Here is a 14,803-nt window from a genome sequence, read left to right on the forward strand (position 1 = left end):
TTTTTATTTTTTAAAGGACATCAGCAAAAATAAATAAATATATCACTTAACTTATCAATAATAACTAATAAACACACACAAACACATATAAACAGTGCACAATCTGTTACAAGAATTTAAAACAGGGTCATATATTTGAGCTGGACCAGTTGACAAGAAACAATCTGCTATAATTTTGACATTTAGTCTTTTGAATGATTTTTGTGCTTGAGAGTATCAAAACTATATAGACCAAATATTTTTTATAAACCAAAATCAATAATCAAGAAAATCAGACAGATATTTAAATTCAGCAAGGACACAACTATCCCAAATCAGTCAAACTATAGAAATGTTTATTACATCTTTATACTACAATTATACACTATATTACAAAGTCCAGAGGATAATGTAAAACATGACTGACATAGGATGTGTTGGAAATGTGCTGAGGGAGACTGAAGGGTTGCTGCATTGTGGCCTCTGTAATACTGCTATAATTGATGAATGAAGCAAAGACCTCGGCATGATTAGAAAAGGCCTGGCCCAATTTTCCACTTGGATGGAAAGATTTGTGATACTTAAAATGTTGATCGAGTGCTAAACCCAAATTATCCTTCACTGGAGTGGAGATGACTGAGCTGCTTTTGTTTCAAAGACAGAAAAAAAGACAACTTTTAGAAGAGACCTGTTTTATTTCTACATCATCCTCAAGAGACAGTTCTGAATATTTAAATATTTAAACATTCAAAAGTATAAAAATAACAGTATTAAGTTTTACAAACTTGGAATAAAAGCTGGAAGGTCAAATATATATTTTACACGGTGATATAACTGCAGCTATTGGCCAAGCATAACTTTGTCATTGCACACCTCTACAGTTTGTGAGAGCACAGTGGCCTGCAGAAAACCAGATAAACTCAAAATTACGTTCTTGGTAAGAGACATTCCTTCCTATTTCAACGAATCAAAGGAATCAGAGTGAATGACATTGGACCTCAAGCCTCAAGTTTCTTCAACTACAAACCAGTATTCAGACACACAAAAAGACACAACAGAAAAATGTGACAATGGAGGCATCCCAAGGGCTATATGTCCATTGTGTTGACCAGACTACCAGACTTGACAGCTTTTAATGACCTCTTTCATTTGTTTGACTGAATCTATGGAAGAATCCTTTAGTGCCAGTCCCAGTAACACAGGCCTGTTGCCAGCTTCTTGTGACACAAATGTTGCCAGGTTTTTGGCACAGACATGCGTCAGTGGCTGAAAACAGAAACACAAACGAGGTTATTAGATCATGACACACAGAAATGCTGCTATGTAACATGTTTGCAGCAGGAGAAAACTAAAAAGTGACTCTTTAAAGCGATTTTGATTTCTTCAGAGTAAATAGTTATAATTTTCCATTAGTGACATAGCGCATTATTGGCGGGTACTTTTACAGAAAACAATATCTGCAAATATCACTATGACTTGATTCTATTTCAGTGAAAAACAGAAAGGCGGCTGTGGCAGATTCTTCTATAATCCAACAAACCAGATTATAAAAGAGATGAAGACTCCCTGTTGAGACATTACACACTATATAACACAACAGTGTTATGTTATTGACATTATTTTTTATGATAGTGTTGTTTACAAGATAGTGTAAGTTTTGCCAACAGTTTTGTCAACCGCACGAAAAAATACTGTTTTAATCCATTTCTACTGATGATTCCAGCACAGTGTGCTAGTTTGAAAATGACATGCTCATGCAGAGATTAAATGAGTTTTCTTGTGTAAATAGTAAAAGGCCTGAAAATATCTAATTTTTCCAATCTACCAGAGCAGGTCAGAACCAATCTCATCTGCCCTTTCACAGCATGAAATGAGTTGGGCCGAGTCTGTCTGATATCCCTTGATACCCACTAATACATTATTTATCTCAACAGATTCATCCAGCGTACCTCGTCTTTGCCCAGAAGCACTTTGGTGGAGAACGTTGGGGTGCTGATATCATTAGACCTGGAGTCAGGTGTGACGGATATCAGTGTCCCAATTTTGCCGTACTGAGTGAGAACTACAAATATGTAATTACTAAACTCTGTACAGACGACTTGTGTTGAAACTCCATTGACGTCTTTCTCTGTCTGTTTCGACCTGATGACGGGCTCGGGAGAAGTCATAGTGTTAATCCTAGGGAGAGAAAAACAGGAAATGGTATGAGTATTATCATATTATTCAAAAGATACCACAGAGACACATTTTCTGATTAAGAATGTTGGCACCATGAAAAGGTTTTACATTTATTTGTGGCTAATGATTATTTTTATACCCAAACCCATCATGGTTTGGTAAACCCCAGTTTACCTTTGCAGTTTGTTCTGCAAACTAACGGTACAAAACCATATCACATTTACTTTGACAAAGATGATCATAAAGGTCAGGGCCGGATCAGTACCCCCAGGGGCCCCTGGGCAATGTCAGCCCAGAGGGCCCCCCCCCCACCAACATCCACACCCTTAAGGTGGCCACATTTACACCAAGGCAACTCAAGCCACCAGACACGCTGACTACACACACACACACACACACACACACACACACACACACACACACACACACACACACAGTGTGCTACAGCCTATGTCAATTATGTGAGCATGTCAAATTACACACCTATTGGTCCAAAGCTAAATGACCGGTCCAGCTGAGGACGAAGCAAATCTCTGTCCAGTTCAGTAAACCAAATATTACCATCTCACTCAAAAATACAAGTGACAATGATAAAATGAATGAATGAATTCAAAATCACAAACCATCCCACATCGAAGCTTCCAGAGCTCAATCACAGAGTTATCACACACCTTGCACAGACAATAACAAATGACCCGGATCACCCCCCCAACCCACACTTCACACTGCTGCCATCATGCACATACTGTACAGAACTCTGCTCGATTCAGCAGGAGCTTCGTCCCCTCTGCAATCAGTGCACTCAACAAACCCCCACTGTAATCTAGGGATGCACATGATTAACCGTTTAACCTTTAACCGATAACAAGAATTTTGACCGATTAATACTATAGGTTATTTATTTTTTATTAGCTCCTTTTCAACTCATGGGGGCGTGTCGATGCGTGCAGACTTCACGAGCCTTCAGTCATATTTTTCAGCAAAAAGTTATACAGGAGGACTGACAGTATGAGCAGCAGCCCCCATGAAGGAAGACGAGACAATAAATGTAACCTACACGGACGGCACTGAAAAAATAAAAAATAAATAAAAGAGGACGTCGCTGCTCTCCAGCCTGTTCACCTTCAGCTCTACAGAGAAGCTGTCAGAGGAGCTCTGCTGCTCCTTCTGCCTGGTGTTTGGCTGCACTTTATAAAAACGGTTCTACATTGGACGATCTAACCTCCATATGAGCGCGATCAGCTGAGACAGAGCGCACTGATCATCAGCTGTTGCGACGCACGTGTGTATTTAACGGCGAAAAAAAGAAAAGAAATTGGAGGATCAAATTTTTTTTGCCGTTAAATGTGTGATCTAGCCAACCATACTTATTACCTTCAGAAGTTCTTCTTTCTTGACTTTTTCATTGCAAACTCCGAGATCAAGTCCTCAAAGTCCAGCTCCCCCAGGTCCAACTCAATGGCCATCAAGGATAGTGATGTCAGCCTCTTCTGACCCATGGTTGTCCTGACTGAGTTCATTTTTTATTTGTTTCAGTTTTGAAGCGCTCTCTCTGCTATGGATCCCCAGAGCGCAGGGTCTTCGGGGATGATGGCCAGAACTGGCACCTTGCTCTCCCTCTGTTTGCTGTGGTTGTGCTGCCGTGTCTCTGTCGGCGGCGCTAGCTACCGTTAGCTGAGGCTCACTGTTGTCGGTCGATGCTTCAAAGCTAACGTCTCTCCTCTTCATTATTCCGAGCTTATTAGCGGTACGTTTTTGTTGGCTGCCGCTTCTTTTTCCTCCTTTTCCTTTTTTCTTTCGCTTATTACTGCTATCAATTTTCTGTTAACGCTGGTTTAAAATTATTTTCACTGCTCTAGCCTAGGCTACCTGCTCGAACGTGCAACATATCTGATCACGGATCGGTTACAAACACACACTGTGCAATTCGTTCTTGAAAAACTGATCTCGGATCGGTAATGCTGGTCGGTCCCGCCCCGATTTATTTTTAGCCAATCAGCAGTGCATTGTGATCGGCTGCCAATCACTACCTGTGAAATCATCAAAATGACATATAGAGCAGGCAATCATGAGACCCCATTTATTGTAAACAACTTTTATTTTCTTCTGATTGGATAGTTGGGCAGGAGCATGAGTGCTGTGTTCAGGGGCTGTAGGAGAAGTGCCAGCCGCTGTGGCTCGCGTTTAGATTGAGTCATGAGGAAAAAATATTATACCCAATCGCAAAGGGCCCCTCTTGGCTCAAGGGCCCCTGGGCAACTGCCCAGGTTGCCCATATGGTAGATCCGGGCTTGATAAAGGTGGAAGTAGATGATATCAGCCAGTAGCTATTTGTCAAAGGAACCCCCCACTGTCAGCTAACTTCATTGTGCTGCATTCTTGTAAGAAGGATTCATTTTAACAGAATTTATACTTTAAAATGAAACTCAATGTGTTGATTGACTGATCAAATGAAACACTTTTAATACGTTTTCTAATTAGATCCCCCCCCCCCCCCCCCCCCCTGCTTTTATGGCAAGAAGCTTTGCCTAAGGGCTGGAGTACTCGCGAAAACACCCTGGAGCTCAGGCATGAATCTCAGTCATTAACTAACTGTCCTCAAATAATAAAGGGATTTAAAGTAAAAGACTGATTGTACAATCTGTACTACAGCACATTATTAGCTGCTAAGTAAACACGCCTAACGGCGTCAATGGGGAGTGGTAAGTGCACACCCACGATGAAAAAAAAGGCACGTCCTACCAGCTTCAGTGTGATTTTCAGTTTTATTATCCCTGCATCGTGTAGTGACCATGGATGTATTATGGTAGTGACAGAGAAGTGGGCAACTACTCAGATGCTAACATTAGCTACATAGCTACTGTTAGCTCCGGTAAACATGGCAACAGTCGACACCCTGGTCGGTGTCTGGTTGAAATGCAATGTCCTCACCTCGTGTCTTCGTCTGTTTCACGGTGCAAAACTCGTTTCTGGGCTGAATCGTTTCACTTTCCACAACTTCTGTAGCGCTCAGTCATCCACTGCCCAGTGTCCACCATGAAAACAAACCGAAACAAACGTGCCTCGCTTAGTGCAGCGTGCGCCGGGTGCCTTCTGCGTGATGACGTAGACCGACGTCAACAGAATAATACCATCATGCAGGCTTAAAATCATACAAGACATGAGTAATTCGGTATATTTGCTGTAACATTTCACTACTTTGGTGTTATTTTCTATTTCCAGGTATGTTTTAATTCCTATTATCATTTATAGATTTTAGCAGTAAAGTGGAATAATACATAACCATTAGGGACTTTTTCTAAGAATGACCAAAGCAGCGACAGGAATGACATTTACGTACTCTGCACTTATAGGGACGATTCAGAGGAATCAATTTTTGCCACTTTATACTTCTACTCTATACTACTACAAGATGGCGAGAAATCATGTAGTTACACTCAACTAACTATATTTGACAGATGAGTTGTTGCAGAGACATTTTCTGTTCTCTGTAGGCTACTTTTAGACGGTTGGTGAAAAAGAGAAATTTGGCTGATTTCTTCTCTTTTTTTTTTCATTTTCTGCCTGAGGTTTGCAGCAGACAGGAAGATAAAAAAAAAACATACAGATAGAGAGCACCTTGTGTGTCTTTTTGTTTTCCTCACAGATAATTATCAAGGTTTCTGCATTGTTCACAATACTAGATTATAGCCGACTTAAGATGCGTAGTTAATTTTCCTAGAAACTGTGGTTGCCAATTTAGTGTAATTTAACTGAGCTCCAATGAAGCATTATCAACAGTATATTTCATTTAGTTTAAAAACAAGTAGATCCTCTGACCTGTTGCATTTCATGTTACATCAATATTAGGTAACAGAAACGGCTCGCTCAACCCACAGCAAGAAACCATAGAAGCAGGATGTTTTTAATTAACTGTCAATGGAGCCTTAATTTTAAGAGCAGATCAAGTCTTACTTCTTATTTATTTATTTAGATTTTTAGCAGAGTTTTATCAAATAGTGGCACTGCACTAGTGCCCTTTGTTTACCAGGAATAAAATATCCAAAGCATTATATGGAGGAAATAGAGTAAATAGAATGAATTTTAGCCTGCTTGATTCCATCTATAGTAAGGTGGTGCAAAGACTGAGTTAACAGCAACAGATGTAGAGTAGGTATGGAAGAATTATTCGCTCACAAAATGTTTCATTTCATGCACATGTGTGATGAAAACCAACAAGAATACACCTGCAAGCAACAGCATTTTACCTGAGCTGTATTCAAATGGTATGCAGGCCAAGGAGAATTTAGCAGGTCCCCATACTATATCCTGGCTACAGATGGGCAAACACAGCAGCCACATCTGCTTTTACAGCCACAGAAGAGACGAGCACTTGAGGGATTTTCACCGTTTAGCAAAAGTGCTTGTATGACTTTTTTTTTTTTTTCAGGTGAATGTTGGACTCCACTGAAGTCTGCAAGTGCTGCATCAGGCTGATCCGAAAGGAGCCATCCCACATGAACATGACACATTCACAATGTCAAATACAACCGGCTCAGCGGAATTGTTATGCGCTCTGAGTAGGCAGCAGTAGGTATGAAATTGGTTGGGCCGCTCCCTTTCACTCGCTGGCTGACCATCTGTGTCCTTGACTGATCATTTTGATCTAAACAAAATTGTAATGCAAATATCAATATACAATATTTCAGCATTGACATTCAGATCTATTCGGTAAAGTGTGCGTCGCATCCATATGAGTGAGAAATCACAAGCTCGAACTGGAAGAGCAGAGTTTAGAGTCTGACGGTACAAAGGGAGAGGATGGAGAAGAATCTGAAAGCACAGACTATACGAGCGGATATATGCACATGTTCTTGCTCCAAACTCATAGTGACACTTTAATATCTAAGTCAATAATGTGAATGCGAAAGTTCAGACTGATAACAGAAAAAGAGACCCCCCCATTTATCACAAATAAAGCAGCTTCAGACTGTTCCATTACTGTGTGCCATGTCTCTGATGTGCTGGGAATATATAAGTTCATGCCGGGATTTTGTTCACTTTTTGTTTTTGTTTAGAGTCACACTTTGTACCAAGACATGACACCTCAGAGAAGCCCTGCATGTCCTTCTCTTTAATTAAAGGTCATGCTTCATGTGGTCGTGTTTCAAAGGTGAGTTTTCAAATGTGCCAAAACGATACAGAAGGAAGGCAGCGAGACTCAGTGTTCATCCAATCAGGCCACAGCGAGGCAATGAAGACGTTTAATTAATGATTACATTATAGTATGTGTAGTGTTAACTCCTTGCAAGAAGACATTTCTACATACACACTGTAAACATGTCCCCCATGGCGTTTTTTATACATCATAGATTAAAGCACACCAGACCCACTTTACACCAGCTACATGACATATTCATAAAGATGCAGCTTGTATTAGTTCAGTTAAAATGTCCTTATGGCTCTCGTTACTGTAGTTAACATCTACAGTACTATGCTGTATGTTGTGAAGCGGTTTCTTACATCTCATACATGAAATTGTTTTTCATTCCATTTTCATTTTCCATGTCATTGACTTTGGTTGAAAATGTCTAAATGCACAAATGTTAGCCGCTGCTGCTCAGGAAAAGAAATTCAAAACTAGGTCACACCAGGTTTAACCAGTGGGTCATAAAGATTTTTTTTTTCATATTAGAAAATACCGGTGTGGCTTTGTAATGAGTTCTACTTTCATATTACTCATTCCATGTAATATTTCTTTGCATATTACTAAGGGCCTTGCTTTGCATAATGAATTACAGCAGACTCACACTAATGGCTACAGTGGCTGTTTCGCGAGTTCAAGGGTCCTTGAGCTGTTTCCTGGGAAAATGAGGCATAGTTTAATTCATTATAATGTGATTCATATGAAGGAGGCACTAGTTGAGAATAATTATATCCTGTATACAGTGTATACACTTCTATATATATACTGTATATCAAAAATCAGAGGCTTTTTTCTGTTCCCTCTTTTCATTCCTCTGCTTGCCTCAACCTTTTCCAAATCATCTGACATGTTGACAGCAGTAGCCTTGCAGCCAAAGTATATGCACATGCATTGAAGGGTCTTGATAGCAGAACCTTTAGATTATACAGTAAGTCAAAGGACAGGCGTTTCATTTCAGTTACTGGTGGTGTAAATGTGATCAACGTGTTCTTTGAATGTCAGATTTAGGAAACCAGATGTCCTTTTAAACTATCTTGAAAGATTCTTGAAAGGTGTAGTTTCCTGATTTTTGTCTTTGGGCGATGAAAATGCCACAAACACCGGCTCTCTCCCAAAAAAAGTTGAGCGTTGGCGTCACAAAGAGAGAAGGAAAGTTTGACTGTCACACTTTTCCAAAAGAGTGGATGGTGCTTAAGGGTTCTCAGTTTTACAAACACATCTCATCCCTCTGTCTGTTTGACTAGTCAAGCGTTTTCGCCGTCTCCGTCTGTCTCTCACACAGACTCTCTGTGTCAAAATGTCATTCCAGATGCAGAATATCTTATTTGCGGCTTTGAGTCAGTTCCTGCCCGTCACCATGCAGAATTTCATCCTCGCATTTAAAATTTACCGCATGTGTTTGCCTCTTTGGCTCTGACTGAATACATATAATGCAGGCTCATTTTTGTCTCCTCACACATGATGAATAATAACTACCTCCATGTCAGGTCATCTGTGATGTTGGTGTATGAGCCAAAGTGGAAGTGAAACATTTTCCTGACACCTGCTCATTTATATCAGAAAAGATGGGAGAAAAAAAAGGGGAAGGGGGGACACCTTCGTGGCTCAGTGTATTTCAAAGTCACAATTCTCATTTTCACACACACACACCCCCCCACACACACACACAGACAATTATTACCCTCGTGGCCACTAGAGTGCTGTGCTGTATTACAGATTGAGCTCAAAAGCAACTTTACCATGACATTTGAAAGTTGCACCCATGTCACGTGTGATTTATACTGTTGTTGGCTTCCATTGAGGGCTTTTTTTTTCATACTGGCAAAGGAGAAAACAGGCCAGACAGACTTTTCTGAATGCAGACCACACACATTACTATAGTTTTGGTTTTTAGAGCGGTTTTATGATTCAAAAAAGCTTAGCATTTTGAAATCCCACTCTGCCCTTCACACGTCCTGTTTTCAACTTTTCAACAATGGAGGACAAAGCAAAAAGCCACTGTTATATGCTTGACATTTTATTCTGAAGAACAAAAGCTATAGAATATAATTAAATGATTCAGTAAATGTATTCATCAAAGAGGTAACTCATTTCTTATATTTCACATTGGCCAAAAGCAGCATGGCTTTATAGTTTGTGTCTTGGCTTGAACGGGTTGTGACTGACAGAAGGCAGAGCGAAATATTTTGGAAGGAAAGCAGAAATCAGAGAAGAAGCACAGACACCTCCCACCCCGTCTCATCTCGGCTCCTCACAATGTTCCAGAAGCGAAACACATTAAATCGTGACTGGAACGTCTTTCAGTCAGTAAGGGTTTTCAGCTTAATGTTTGAATGCTTTGTTAAATTACAGCATGCTCCTCAAATCATATCACACAGAAGCAGAGATGACATAAGGAGCGCGCCATAAAATGAGAAATGATTTCTAACAGCTGCATAACTTCATCGTGGTTCAATTGCATCTGCGGGGGCTGATGTTCATCTGAAGCACATCAATCTGAAGTTGAGGCTGTTAAGGTCAGAAATTTGAGGAAGATGCTTTGAAATTCATTTCATTTTCTCTCCGAGTCTTTGGTTCAGATGAAGATCCTCTGCTCTGTTCAGCAGAGCACAGCCGCTCTACACTTACGGATGTACAAACAGGAACCAGGTTGTAAAAGCTCTATCCTCTAAAGCTGATGCAAAGGCAGCCAGAAATACTTGAAGGTGTAATAAAGTTAATACTTAGGAAGAAACAAACGTAGCATGCTGTGATAATCTTTTAATCCAAATATGATCCGATTAGGCTGTCTGTCAAATACTGTAAGTTTCAACTGAAAGTTTGTCTACCTAAATCACAAGCAGTGTTTGTTACAGTGAATGTTTCAAACTTTGTATATAAAAACACTAAATTGCTATAGCTTGTATAGCTACTTTAAGCTGCCTAGACACCTATAAACTGGCCTCCCAACCGATTTATCTGAATTTTTAAGACATAATTATGCTAATATATCATTGTGTAGTGTTCATTAGCAGTTTATAAGATGGCTAAATATTAAAGGGATAGTTCAACATTTTGGCAAATTGGCCCATTGCCATAATCCCTATAGTCATAGCAGTAGGTTCGTTACCTTTATTTGTCGGTGTAAGCTATTTTAAGAACGGAGGAGCGGAGCGGCAGGCTGTTCAGAGCTACACTATGGAGGCTAATGGAATTTCTTGGTTTCCCTCATCAAACTCATCAAATACAAAATCCCAAAACTCCAAAACGCTTTCGTGGACAAGTTGTGACCTGCACAATCACCACGCTATGAGATAATAATAGAACGTTACGAGACAGAGTTGTTTTAGAGGTAAATTCATGCAAAACCGCTGATGCGCGTTGCGTTCAGGGACAGTTTTTCAGCAAGCAGACTCTGTATTTACCTCGAAAACGGCTCCGTTTCGTAACGTTCCATTATTATCTCATAGCGTGGTGATTGTGCAGGTCACAACTTGTCCACGAAAGCGTTTTGGAGTTTTGGGATTTTGTATTTGATGAGTTTGATGAGGGAAACCAAGAAATTCCATTAGCCTCCATAGTGTAGCTCTGAACAGCCTGCCGCTCCGCTCCTCCGTTCTAAAAATAGCTTACACCGACAAATAAAGGTAACGAACCTACTGCTATGACTATAGGGATTATGGCAATGGGCCAATTTGCCAAAATGTTGAACTATCCCTTTAATTACTTTTATAAAAAAAAACATACATCGATTTAAACCGGAGTAAACTTTCACGTAATACTGTAAAGGTTGATTGACTGTTGAATTGTGTTGGTCTATGATTATAAGGGAAATTTCTCAGCCGACCTGCTGGTCTCTCGAGGTATAATCAGTGCTAAATTACACCTTCATATGCACAGTATCACAGCAGATCATTACTTAAATGAACAATCTGGAAAATCAAATGTTGATTTCATTCATGTTTGGGGGTCGTGGCTGTGACTCAGGAGAAGGACTGGGTCATCAAGTAATTAGAGGACCAGTGGTTTGATCCTGCTCTTCTGGTCTATGTGTTAAAGTGTCCTTGACACTAACCCCCAAATTACTCCTGATGGTTCCATCAATGTATGGATGTGATCAATGAGTAAATGGGTAAATTTGTATCATTAAGCACTTTGAGTGGTCGATAAGACCAGAAAAGCTCCATATAAGTGCACTCCATCCATTTACCATATGAGATATTGTGTAATTTATTACACTGCTGAGTACAATGTATGTCCTGCTAATATGCATGTCATTTACACAATATACTGTATATATTACAGTGTAAAATGTTACACTGTCTCAAGTAATATTAAAATACAATCGTTATCTCTCAAGAGAAGGAGCTTAAAAACAAAATTCCCTTTGCTGACATTTATTATTGAACGAATAAATGAGGGTGATCAAATTAAATGAAGTAAAATTTCCATTTTTCCATGCAAGAGGTCTGTGCGGTAATTTGTGATGTAGAAGTCTAACGGAGCCTGTTATTGTCATGGCGCCTGTTTGACTGCAGTGCACATGGAAGTGAGAACTGTTTCTGTGAACCAATTTACTGCACATCCTTTGCAAAAAGGAAGGGTAAAATATATCAAGAGACCAGAGTCAAGGTGGGAACTCTGTGCACTATTAATATTTCCGTCATGTTGAAAGTGAAACCTCGTCCTTTGGTTGCGAGTTGCAGGGTGTTATATAACTGGTAACCTTCAGCACCTTCAGATTCCTCACCTCTTGTTAGCAGCGTGTGCTTTACTTGTTCTTGTTTATCTTACACTCAAAAACACCCTTGTTGGTCTCTTCTGCATTATTTTTGCTAATATTTTTATGTTTAGAGTGGAGGCCCTGTCCTCACCTTCTCAACAAAAATATTTGATTATGGCACTATAGACAACTTACTTTAAACAAATTAAACTCATCTAAAGAGTACTTCAGAAATTAAGTGCTTCGTATTTTCTTTGTTCTCACACATTAATTAGCAGTATTTGCTCCTCTCTGTCGTGTATCTGCGATCATTAATCATCGCTAATGACCTTCATGAGGCCTTAACTCAGTTCATCTCATGTCCGTGCATGTTTGCTGTGAAGACTGAGAGCCAGACTTGGCCAATTATGAAAATATAATATTTAATAAAAGATGGAATTAATGTCATCAAAGTCAGGAGATATTGATGGGTCTCAGCGACACCGTCCAAATAGTTGAACATTTTTGCTTGATGAGTTCATTAACAGTAATCAGTTTAAACTGCCTCTTGACACGTGCATGTAAATGAAACATAAGTAGCATGCCCTTTAGTGTTGTTTAAAATTTCACCCAAATGTATCACCTGATTAATTCAAATAACTTTGTTAATTTGTGCCACTGATTATCTGCCTGGTCTATGATGCAGCACCTCATTAGATCAGACCAGCCAGAAGGCATTCATAGCAGTCTAGCAGAGGAATTACATATTCCAAACAATTAATATTGATATTCAGTGGTATATGATGTGTATGCAATATAATTCCTAATTGAATTATTAAATGTACAATGGAACATATTTGGAGCTATTGTTGAAACACTTCTCTACTTACATAAACATGGTGACGCTGAGAAAAAGAAAGAAAAACATTCTAGATGTAATTTCATGCCAGCAATGCACTCCAGTTGTCACAGCAGGAGTAATACAGTGCACTTTACTTCTTCTGGAGGACAACAGAAAGATTGCAGAGGAGAAAGTATTAAGAGTACGACCCAGGTATTTCAACAGATGGTAATGGGGGGAAGAGTTATTTTTTCCCTGACGCCTCAGGAACAGGACTCAAATGGCATCCATTAGTTTTCACAATGTCGCTGCGAGACCCACGGAGAATTCACCTCATACTTTCAAACTCCAATGATATGATTCAAAGCTTCTTAGAAAAACAGTTCGTACAGTACACTCAGAGAGCATCAAGAGACCTTCACTTTTTTCATATTTTATTATGTTGCAGCCTTAAGCTAAATATGCTTAAATTCAGATTTACTTCATCTACTGTAGCTGCAATACTCAATACTCCTTGATGATAAAGGCACAAAACACAAGTGTTCAGCGCTTTGACTACGACACTTGAAATTAAACTCAGCTGCCTCTCACTTCTCCTGAACATCCTTGAGATGTTTCTACACCTTCATTGGAGTCCACCTGTGGTAAATTAAGATAACTGGTTATAATAATGTGTAGCAGAGCAAAAACCCATAAGGAGGACGGGACTATCTGCAGAAGTCAGAGATAGGATTGTGTTGAGGGAAACATCTCTGCTGTACTGAAGGCTCCCATGGAAGTTTGGACCGACCAGCGCTCTACCTTCAGCTGGACGGTCAAACTGAGCACTCAGGGAGAAGGGCTGTGCTAAGAGTGGACAGGACACCAAAAAACTGATAGTCACTGTGGAGATGAATGAAGCCTTCAGAGGGATAACCATCGCCGCAGGGCTCCTTCTTTAATCTAAGCCATATGTCAGAATGGCCAGAGGGAAGCGTCTCCTCAGGAAAGGTCACATGAAAGCTGCTTGGAGTTTGGTCCTCAAGGACTCTCAGATCGGGAGAAACAAGAGTCTCTGGTCTGATAAAACCAAGACTGAACTGTTTGGCCTCAATTCTAAGCGTCATGTCTGGGGACAAGCAGGTGCCACTCATCACCTGTCTAATACCATCCTGATGGTGAGGCAAAGTGGTGGTGGCAGCATCAGGCTCTGGGGGTGTTTTTCAGCAGCAGGAACAGGGAGACAGGTTGGGGTTGAGGGAAAGCTGAACTGAGCAAAGAGCAGAGATATACTTAATGAAAACCTGGCCAGGGTCTTCCCTTCCTCTGACTTGAGCTCAATCGAACGTTTCTGGAGAAAACCGAAAGTGGCTGTTCACTGACGGTCTTCCTCCAACCTGACAGAGCCTGAGAGGATCTGGAGAGAAGAATGGCAGAAAATCCCTAAATCCAGGTGTGTGAAGCTCATGGCGTGACACCCAAGAAGACTGTTTCAACTAAGCACCGGGTAAAGGGTCTGAATACCTGATGTCATTGCGTGGCGTTCAATGAATTTGCCATGATCTCTAAGATTCTGTTTTTACTTTGCTGTTGTGGGGACTTGAGTGTAGATTGTGAAATGTATCTTAGTTATTTTAGCTCAGGCTGCAACATAACAAAATACGAAAAGGTGACTGAACTCATCTACAATGTAAAAAGCACATGTACAAACTCTGTGTGCTGCAAACTGCAGCGTCAAGGGTCTAGAGTAGAAATTATACACAACCACTCCAAATTTTGTTTTAAGGATATAATGATTAAATATTTAAATGTTGTTGGGAGGCAGTGGCTCGAAGGCATGTGTGGAGCATGAGCAGGAATAATGTGATGTGGTTCTGTTCCTCATTAGGTGTTCACTCCATTAATATTGTAATGAGAATGACTAATCAGTTGAACATGTTGAAGGGAATCGCATCCTGTG

At 40.1% G+C, this 14,803-nt stretch overlaps 2 protein-coding genes across 2 annotated transcripts in view; one reads left to right on the forward strand and one right to left on the reverse strand.

Moving 5' to 3' along the window:
- Positions 1 to 14,803, forward strand: part of nudt1 (nudix (nucleoside diphosphate linked moiety X)-type motif 1) — a 423,902-nt gene that overhangs the window by 165,997 nt on the left and 243,102 nt on the right. The window lies entirely within an intron of this gene.
- psmg3 (proteasome (prosome, macropain) assembly chaperone 3) lies at positions 978 to 3,656 on the reverse strand (the record flags this gene model as incomplete). Its single annotated transcript, XM_083976992.1, has 4 exons — positions 978 to 998; positions 1,102 to 1,245; positions 1,929 to 2,157; positions 3,556 to 3,656. The coding sequence occupies 4 exons, from the start codon at positions 3,654 to 3,656 to the stop codon at positions 978 to 980; spliced, it is 495 nt and encodes a 164-aa protein (XP_083833118.1).

The sequence above is a fragment of the Trachurus trachurus genome, assembly GCF_905171665.1.
Source record: "Trachurus trachurus genome assembly, chromosome: 8".
In the NCBI taxonomy this organism is placed as follows: domain Eukaryota; kingdom Metazoa; phylum Chordata; class Actinopteri; order Carangiformes; family Carangidae; genus Trachurus; species Trachurus trachurus.